Source organism: Mizuhopecten yessoensis, unplaced genomic scaffold, assembly GCF_002113885.1.
Source record: "Mizuhopecten yessoensis strain PY_sf001 unplaced genomic scaffold, ASM211388v2 scaffold715475, whole genome shotgun sequence".
Lineage (NCBI taxonomy): Eukaryota > Metazoa > Mollusca > Bivalvia > Pectinida > Pectinidae > Mizuhopecten > Mizuhopecten yessoensis.
In genome coordinates this window covers 7115-17594 of record NW_018479636.1, presented here as the reverse complement: position 1 = coordinate 17594, position 10480 = coordinate 7115, and the positions used below count along the sequence as shown (strand labels likewise).

The 10480-nt window shown below is 38.0% G+C and overlaps 1 protein-coding gene across 2 annotated transcripts; it reads right to left on the bottom strand.

Moving 5' to 3' along the window:
- Nucleotides 1-291: 291 nt before the first annotated feature.
- LOC110441099 lies at nucleotides 292-7597 on the bottom strand. 2 transcript variants are annotated; one of them, XM_021484199.1, is made up of 3 exons: nucleotides 7334-7597; nucleotides 923-3322; nucleotides 292-619 (listed from the first exon to the last, which is right to left on the bottom strand). In XM_021484199.1, exons 2-3 carry the CDS (start codon nucleotides 2483-2485, stop codon nucleotides 611-613), a joined length of 1572 nt encoding a protein of 523 aa, XP_021339874.1. In that variant the 5' UTR covers nucleotides 2486-3322; nucleotides 7334-7597; the 3' UTR covers nucleotides 292-610. The 2 variants fall into 2 exon arrangements, with proteins under 2 accessions (XP_021339874.1, XP_021339875.1); XM_021484200.1 differs by lacking the exon at nucleotides 7334-7597 and adding an exon at nucleotides 4720-4826.
- Nucleotides 7598-10480: the final 2883 nt, after the last annotated feature.

Here is a 10480-nt window from a genome sequence, read left to right as displayed (position 1 = left end):
ATATCTAGTGTAGTTATTTTGTCCTCTAACCCTATTACCTGACCAGACTGATGTACTGATATATAGATATCTAGTGTAGTTAGTTTGTCCTCTAACCCTATTACCTGACCAGACTGATGTACTGACATATAGATATCTAGTGTAGTTAATTTGTCCTCTAACCCTCTTACCTGACCAGACTGATGTTCTGACAGATAGATATCTAGTGTAGTTAATTTGTCCTCTAACCCTATTTCCTGACCAAACTGATGTACTGACATATATATATCTAGTGTAGTTATTTTGTCCTCTAACCCTATTACCTGACCATTCTATATACTTATTTAAGTGTAAAATACGATAAATATGGCCTTAAAATCGTTTTCGTTTTCGTTTAATACAATGCAAATAACATAAATTGTATTGAGATTCAGCTTTAAATAGAAGAAACGGAATGTCGATCCGTTTGAGGTTGTTCGATGTTTCAACTTTTCGCCTCTTTTCAATTGCAAAATAGAGATGAATGCATACTCAAATGAATAAGCCTAAACAAAACCGGTGTCTATTTTTAACATCATACAATCCATTTGAAGTTGATAAAGAGTTCATCCGTACCTCGTTCAGCAGTGGATTACTCGTACTGAAAATAAAACAACGAAGGAAAAAAGCTTGAGTGTTAACGGTTATTGATTAATGTAATACAATATCCAGTATTACATCCCTGTGCAATAAATACGGCTGTACTGTTGTCAAACTGTTATGAATTGATAAGAGCTATATACATATCAACGGCAATTTAAACAATAAAAATAGAAACATATAACTGTAATTTTTTATCATAATGACACAGATAACAAATTTTACATCATGAAACTTTCTTAAAATGTTACATTGTTTAATAACCATGAGATCACTATATATAATGTAGATGAGTATAACGTACCTTGTAAACGTTCACAGTTCCGTTTTGAAAGCCTAGCCACATTCTGTCACCGTTCATGGTCATGGACACCGGTGTATACTCCTGTGTCGGTAGGAGGGTACACATTTGGACACAGTCTCTTGACAGAAGCTGGACACACTTACTGTAGACCTCAACGATAATGATATTATCAAATGAGTCGAAGATAAAATCGTTGATTGCATAATTCGTTTCCGGTTTGTAGGTAGTAGTATCAAACTTCTCCTCCCCTGACACGACCTTGCCGTTACCTAGATACCGTAATCGTAACGTGAGGTCAGTATTTAGTAGAACCAGATGACTGTTTTGTTTATCTGTTAAATTGCTCACTCCTATAACGACCCCTGTGTTACTGACCCTTACCCTGTACGGCCCGACAAACAAAGGATCCCCCCGTCTGTCGTAACGAGCCCGGTCCTTCTCTTGTCCCTGTGAGGAGTATCGCACCAGTACTCTCTCACTGTTGGCAGTAACGTTGTAGTCACGACTATCCATCAGTGTCACATAGAGGTCGCCACTGGGTGTCGTACATACGCTAAAAGGGAACAACTTCCCCGTGGAGAAGACTGAGGTGGCATTTCCGCTTGGAAGTATGACCTGTTTAATATCTCTATCCTCAACTCCACATAGTAACAGTGTATTGTCCTTAGTGGTTGTCATGCCTCTCACACCGAAGTAAAATGTCACAGTTTTGTCTACGTGTCCGCTTTTGTCTATAAGACTTATTTTCCTCTCACCGTGACATTTTACCCACGAGTTTCCGTAAGAGTCATTACGCATAGCACTCACATAATTTGATTCAGAATATTTCAAGGTAGACTCCAAGACAAGTTCCCTACCCAGACGTATGTCGGTACCAACGAAATCGGAACTTTTATTCACAGAAAGAGTCATATCAGCCACCACCTGGGCTCCTTCTAGTGTCGCTAGTTCGTTCAGTTCGGCCGCTGTGCCCCCGAACATGATTTTCAGCTGATGAATATTCACTTTACCGCGGGTAAATTCGATTTCTGCAAGTTGGGGATACGGTTTTCTTTGCCCGTCAACATCTTTAAGATTTCGTGAATCATTCACCACTGCTAGAACATCTTTTTCGTCAAGCAAGCGTTCTATCTCGTTTCTGTGTCGTCTCACGTTTTCTAATTTTGTTGAAATAACATCGATCGCGTCTTGCAGTTTAACACAATTACTGTGAGTTTGAGTCTCGTACTGCGATATAAAGCTATCAGTCATTTCGGTAACAGTTTGTATGAGAACCTCTTTTTGGATGTTAATTGACTTGACCCTTTCTTTTTGTTTATTGTCTTGTTGTGTTTTTAGTGACCTTATCTCCTTCAAATCAGATTCTAAGTTCGCCTCAAGTTTACAATCTTCCGTTTCCTTCGGCTTGAGCTTTGCTTTAATGTCAATTGCAATTTTATTCGGTTTTTCGAACACGTGACCTTTATGTTCTTTGTCAGTCATACAGTCAACACAGACCAGCGTGGCACCACACGTAATACACACTGAAACTATCGAGGAACCCGGATGTTTTATACATTCCATATTTGGTACATGTATATCCACGTCAAAGGTTGTAATGATACATAAAACCAAGCTTACGTGTTATTCCAAAAGTTAAACAGCGTCGACAATCAAACATCAGGGACTGTCTTGTTAATGCGAAGCGAATTACGTTTTTAATATTTGTGTCAATGTACATATGTCGGACTGTTGTATACCGTAACATTGTCGCCGCAGTTAAACTTTCGTCTTTTTCGATCTCCGTAAGGTTGGCAAAATTATCCTTACAGAGAATTAAACTAAAATATGATGCATAGATAGTTGATGAATGAGAAGAGCGAAATTAACACTTAGCGGACTTGATTTTATTGGCGACAGAAGAAAGTTTAACCGAGCGGTAAACAGCATATTTCCGGGTTTGCCAACTAGCACGTGTTTGTAGATAGTTGGACAAGGCGACAGTTGGAAGAAATAGTATTTCGGAGAAGCTTTCAGTGTCGTTTGTATGGTGTTAGAATGCCTAACCTATCGCATGGCGTCCCAGCTTTTAGTGTCGTCGTATGGTGTTAGAATGCATAACCTATCGCATGGCGTCCCAGCTTTCGGTGTTGTCGTATGGTGTTAGAATGTCTAACCTATCGCATGGCGCCCCAGCTTTCAGTGTTGTCGTATGGTTTTAGAATGCATCACCTATCGCATGGCGTCCCAGCTTTTAGTGTTGTCGTATGGTTTTAGAATGCATCACCTATCGCATGGCGTCCCAGCTTTCAGTGTTGTCGTATGGTGTTAGAATGCATAACCTATCGCATGGCGTCCCAGCTTTTAGTGTTGTCAGCAGCAGTCAACAGCAAATCTGCCTTCCACCATCAGTATCCGCATCTAGCAAGAAAAAGACACGGGTATAAAATAGAACAGAATAGATAAGATGCAAGGACATTGAAGCAGGACATTGTGGTTTTCTAAGTATAACATAATTTTATTATTTATACTTTTTATAGTTAATCATTGCATATGTAATATCAAATCTACATAAGGATGTATAAACTCAATACTTAAATACTGTAAACGTTAACAAATTTGCGGTAGTCTTATTTTAGCGGTTTTTGTACTTTAGAGAATGCGCTAAAATATGAAAGTTTTTGTTGTATATTATTATATTTTGTGGGTTCTCGAATAAACATATGCACAAAACTTAAAATCCGATAATGCGCGAAAATCTGAATTAGCGGAAAATACGATGCTTACCTAATGCAGTATAAAAAGGAACGTAGGTGAGATTCCATTTCATAGGAGATATATTAAAACTAATATTTTATTTTGCTGGTGAGATATATGTTTTTATAATCATAACGAGTTGTACAAAATTACGCAATATTGATTAGAAAAAATATAATCTGCGTGTATAACGTAAATACGATTTGCATGAGTTAATCAAGAAAGCAACTTTTTCTCATGCTTAAGTGAAATAAAATGTTGATATTCAAAATCCATTTGTGACGTCACTATGTAATCGAAGGTCCGTGACACAATTAAGTTGTGACGTCACATTTGACAGAATTGCAGCCATGTTCAGTCGTTAAGTATTGAAAAGGCACACAGTGACAATTCCATATTTGCTTAGTAAGGTATTGTTTGGATTAGCTAAGAAAAATTGGAGAAATGCTATTATATTTCTGTTCAGTGAAGTATTTTGTGTAGGTAATCGAGCCTCCATACCGGCCCTGCGTTGTTGACAGTTGGCCAATGTTTCGCGTCTTATCAAACTTCTTTCCCAGGTATCTGTCCGCCTGCCATAACAAACGTTATTGGAGAGGACGGTGGCACTAGTTGCATTCCCTCCCTGTACCTCCCCACGGCGCGCACAATGTCTTCACATGGTTTAGCATTCTCCGTCTTGAACACCATATACATTTGCCTTCATTCTCGACATATTTAGTATCACATCTACCTGTTCCACTGATATCTCCAGTATCTTGTCTTTTTCGGGTATTTTCATAGATTTCATTTGTTTTTCTTTTCCAATCTGTAGGCGTATTTTCCTCGTGTTATTTTAGGTGCCTGTTATCTTCCTGATTAAACGTTACGTGTGAGCAGGGAGGCGATTATCTCTCTCTCTCTCTCTCTCTCTCTCTCTCTCTCTCTCTCAAATTACTTTTAATTCAATTTCAAACAATAAATAAAAACATATTTCAAACATACAGGGTGTATAAACGATACAGGGAAACATCTGCTACCATATACACAAAAAAACAAGAAACATTAACGTTAACACTTACCTTTTATCGTTAGGTTGGGTTTCAACAAAATTGGTCTGCTACGCTGGTATGTATAAGTATATATCTACCTTAGCTCCCAGTGTCTAACTGATTACGTCTCGTCAACATGTTCTAATACACCGAAAATGCATTTATGGATATTGAATTATATAATATAGAAAAACGATTTTGACCTTGACGGCGATGTATGAACTATTGTACTTATGTGGCTTTACAATAGCCCACGTAGAAGCGGCCCGAACTGTCAGCGCTAAATATAGACCAGGTCCCTAGATTGGAAGGAGATTATCAACTGACTTAATAATAAAAGAGACAAGTATATCATCCCTCACTGGTCTCTTACTCCTCCACGACGACAGGGAGGGACTTACTATAAATAAAGAAGGAGGGACGGATTTACCTAAAGCTGTCATCATGACCCGTGTACAGCTTATCAATGCACAGTTACGCCATGTTTAATAAATATGTTGACTTCATAAACAATACATCATGTTCGCTCACGATCAGAAACAGGGAGATACCAACAAACATCAGACACTTTCTGTTCAGGCATGTCTCGTGAGGAAAAGATAACGCTGAACAGTAACAAATGACAGAAAGCTCGAAGAGACTTACCTATGTGATAGAGTATCATACAGAAGATGGTGACGGGAAAGATTACAACCTGGACATCTCACGTGCCCAGGTGTGAATGTGCTAGATGCCACATATTTGGGATCTCTATATTTCTCTCTACTTCAAGCCAACATTTATTTCCTAGCGTGACATATACTCTAAAGTATGAGTTTTAAACCAAAAACCGACAGAGAATAAAACACTGGCCAATCACAGTTAACACCATGTCCAGTTGACAGCAGACAAATCACCCATCAAATGTCTTATCAACCACCAACATGCTGGAACCATTACAGTATTAGTATCTTCTCTCTACTTCTAACTAACTTTTATCTCCTACCGACTTGCTTGGCCTAAATATTGAACGATTACCAAGGTGAGGAAAGCAATGAGTTCTGTCCCCAGGCCGGGACAATATAAAGTCCCTGAAAAAGGTAGCCGTTATTCCCTGCTCATCGTTTAGCATTAAGGGAATGGCAACAACTGGCTCACCCTTTGTCAGAATAATGTGACTTGGGGGAATGCTGTGCCGTATGCCTTCGGCATGGTAATTCAGTATGATAGCACTATAAACGTCGGCATCAGATCAGCGCTCTAAAAAAGAGGTAAGTACCCTAAACATACCCTACCGCTTACACACATACACATTATGAACGCCCACACAACACACATGGAGGCACGCCCTTAATTGTCCTTAGCTGTTTTCCTTAGCCAACCAACCAACACAAGCCTATTTTTCATTTTGCAAACCTTTATTATTACTACATACGTCCCCGACTTGTCAGAACATGGGCGCACAGAAGGATTTTACGCATCATGTGCTCACAGTATGTTGGAGCATTAAAGGTATACCCTTTGATCACGTTAACAATGTGTTATTGCGATACTCATCCAAACGATGCTGATTTTGACAACCCCTTTCATAACAATGACATAGTCGTGTGTTACCTATACTGATCTGTCTATTACTTGGTCTTGTGTTACCGATAATAATTTGCTACGATTAAATTACATTACTGTTAACTAGCCATGCGTTAACATACTAATTTCCCTACTTGTCCATTTCAGTGACCTGGCCGTGTGTTACCGATACTGTTTTGACTACCCGTGCATTACAGTGACCTAGCCGTGTGTTACCGATACTGTTTTGACTACCCGTACATTACAGTGACCTAGCCGTGTGTTACCGATACTGTTTTGACTACCCGTACATTACAATGACATAGCCATGTGTTACCGATACTGTTTTAACTACCCTTACACAGTGACCTAGCCATGTGTTACCGATAGGGTTTTAACTTCCTGTTCATTACTGTGACCTATCCGTGTGTATTACCGATACTGTTTTAACTTCCCGTACATAACAGTGATACGACCGTGTGCTACCGATACTGTTTAAACTACCAGTATATAACAGTGAACTAACCGTGTGGTACCAATACTGGTTTGACTACCCATACATTACAGTTACCCAGCCGTGTGTTACCGATACTGTTTTAACTTCCTGTACATTACAGTGACCAAGCCGTATGTTACCGATACTGTTTTAACTACCCGTACATCACAGTGACCTAGCCGTATGTTACCGATACTGTTTTAACTACCCGTACATTACAATGACCCGACCGTGTGTTACCGATACTGATTTAACTTCCCGTACATAAGTGGCATAAACGTGTGTTACCGATACTGTTTTAACTTCCCGTACATTAGTGGCATAACCGTGTGTTACCGATACTGTTTTAACTTCCCGTACATTAGTGGCATAACCGTGTGCTACTGATACTGTTTTAACTTCCCGTACATTAGTGGTATAACCGTATGCTACTGATACTGTTTTAACTTCCCGTACATTACAGTAACCTAGCCGTATGTTACCGATACGTATTTTAGTATTTGTACTTTTGTTACCTACATTTGTATATCGATTTACCTTCCCGTTTAAGACTTACCCATATCATTCAATACCAACGCAGCCTGTATTTTTCTTTACTCTTACCTTATTTATATCAGGTTTTATAGGTGTCACTCGTTCTTGATTGTGACCTTTTTCCTCTTCTATCTTGGGTTTATGTCATTAACACTTAGTTACCTGTGTTACATGTTTGTACAAATTGTCCGATTCTACACATATGTAATATTTAAAATATGTACATGGATTCTTCCTATTGGATAAAAAGCTAACTGAAGTTGCTGTTTATATTTATAACTACTGTAAACTAAATCCGTGTGCAAATACTTTCATTTAACACTTCTAAACACAACCGGTTCTTGTCCCTTTATAGATATGAAGATATGACGTGTTTTCTCGGTAAGGATGTTACTTCCTCGTACCTTTACCCTGAAGAACAGGGCCGTTATATGAATTGTCGATAACTATATCGAGATTCGTTAAGTCAAAACTGACAGCGGAAACCATTATGATTTGGGCACGGGTTATTTACCAGACCGATATGCAATGACTTGATTAGAAACAATTAACACATTCCCCACAGCGACTAGTACCTGTTTCATAAAATAACATAGTCACAATATTGATAATATTGACCAAGTATTAACGATATGTTTGATATTCGCTTGTCCTGTCAGCTTAAATTGTTTCTGTGTCTATCGTAACTGCTCAACTTTTATTTTAATCGTCAAGGCAGTATCAAGTTTCACTGGAAATTCTTAAATAAAGATCTTCGTTCACTACACTTCATCTACTCTGTACATATAGACTTTCCCAATTGGACGGGTATACTACACTCGACAAACCCTGTGGGTCAGATACACGACAGCAGACATGCATTTGTTTTGAACATCGCAAAAGGCTCCGGAGAGTCCATTGTCTAAGCACAGAGATTCCTGTTAACGTATACATCACGATGCATGTCCTTCAACGCTTCAGTTATTTATCAATACTAATTGTTATCTGTTGGAATTATATTTCGTTTGTAATTGTTTACGACAGTTTGAAATATCGATTGAAAACACGAAATTTCTCCTTGTATGTGTACACCGTACTAACACCTAACCTGGTGTACACGGTACAGTCTTGTGGTCTGTAAGATTATTATATTGCTGGTTTTTAACCTATCAAATACATGATATAATGTATCGATCTGTTAAAATAACAAATGAAACAAATTGTAATTTTCAGAATTCAAATGTTGATTTGATAAAACCTTTCTCAACTCTGATTTACTTACCAGAGTAAGTTCATACTCGAACAAATAACTGTATGTCAAGTGTATATATTCATGTTTAAAACATGAAATTGAATATATCGCAGAAAAGGACATTTTTTGTACTGGGAGTGTATCATAAAAACTGACTATGCCTTATGAATATATTATACTGTACTGCAATTGAGACTTTTATAAAATCAGTTCTTGTTTGATATGCTTTATGTTAAACTGATTAAGTACTACACAGACATAAAAAGAAAGGGAAGCACTATTTTGAGCTGATTATTTTGATACAATTATTATCAACTTATTAATGTAAGTCTTGGTTATTTCATTTGTTACCAATCAAGATAAACTGCCGCGAGTCGATTTTATTTGACATCAACGAAGATAAAGTCGACTTTCCTAAGTCACCTACTAGTTATTTGGTGTGATCAACGGTTCTGTCAAAAAACAACATCGACGCTCTGTCGCATTTAACTTGCAAACCGACAATAAGGTTAGCGGGGATATTATACCGTGCATCGGTTAATGTTCTGGCTGGTACCTCCAAGTTACACGTCAGATGGTTACGTTTGCTAACACGTCGCCCAAAACTAACCCGGCCGTTCTGTAAGGCCACAATGTTGGGTATATTCGATGGGCATTCCAACACCTGATTTATTTTTAATTAATTTTGTCACTCACAGGAACAATACAATTGTAAAGATGCATTAGCCGTATTTGGCGGTCTTCCCAATCAACAGTAACATTGGGCCTGTGACAGGTGCTATTCACAAGTTATTTACGAAAATGCTTAGCGTATCACTTGGCAGGTATACTTCTTCCAAATGATTGTACTACCAAAACGATGTTCTAGTTTTCATGGATATAGAGGAAATCTGAAGGGGGATTTTTTTTTTAAAGTAAAATATTGAATAATGATAAAGTTTGCTAATGAAATGAAACTTTTAGACATTAGTACACCGTGATGGGCTATACTTTTGATGATAGTTACATAAGTGGCAATCTAATTTGATCACAACACTGTTCCGGTAGTATGCTCTTATTGTACGAGTTTTTGTTAAATACAGCAAAGCCATGTGCCAACTTACTTTCTAGTTATATTAGTTTTTATCAACAATCTCATTTTACCTTGATGTCTCTGTTCCTTTCAGCATTACAATCAACCATCAAATAAGAGTTAATTGATAGTTTTTATCAGATCTCTGTTCAGCGATGCAGCCGCTGAGTTTTTACTAGCACTCTCATTTTACTTTATAGTGTCTATTTCCTCTGAAAATATTGCCAACCGTCAAATACGTGTAACTTGATATTTGCACCAGTACAAGGAACATGTAGCGAACTTCCACTGTAGCGTAGCATTCGATAATTATCATTATTCAAAGGAGATGTAAATCGCGGCATTTGATAGATAAGATAAAATTAACTCTCTATATTTTTGTCCGATTATTTTATAATGTCATTTTCATTTCATAGAATTATTCCCCGTTACATGACACAATTCAATTAAATGTTTTCAAACCGCTCACGCAATGTAACCAACGAACGAATTAAAAACACAGTCCCGGCCTTTGTAGAATCATAAACAAACAACACGAAATCCAGGTTTATGTTAATAAAATTCTTTATTAGTAATCCAACTATACAATAGTGAAATTGTGTTATGTCAGTTAATAACAGTGCTGATTGTGATATTAGTTATGGGCGGACTGGTCGAGTGGTTAACACTCCGGCCTTCCACGCAGGCGGTCGGTGTTCGATCCCCACAGTCGTCGTACGCGTAGAGTATTCAGATAAAGTGTTTTTCTCCTGCCAACACAACTCCAACAACCAAGATGAAGAATAAATTGGTCTGGGGTGGATGTAGCATTCAGGTGAGGTGGCACAATAAATGACACCGTAGGAAGCACAGTCCCACTACAAACAGACCACAATACATCTCCAGCACATGTGTGTATGCCTGTGTGTGTGCT

Coding starts and splice junctions, on each gene's coding strand:
- LOC110441099 (XM_021484199.1), bottom strand. CDS start 2,485: ATGGAATGTATAAAACATCCGGGTTCCTCGATAGTTTCAGTGTGTATT.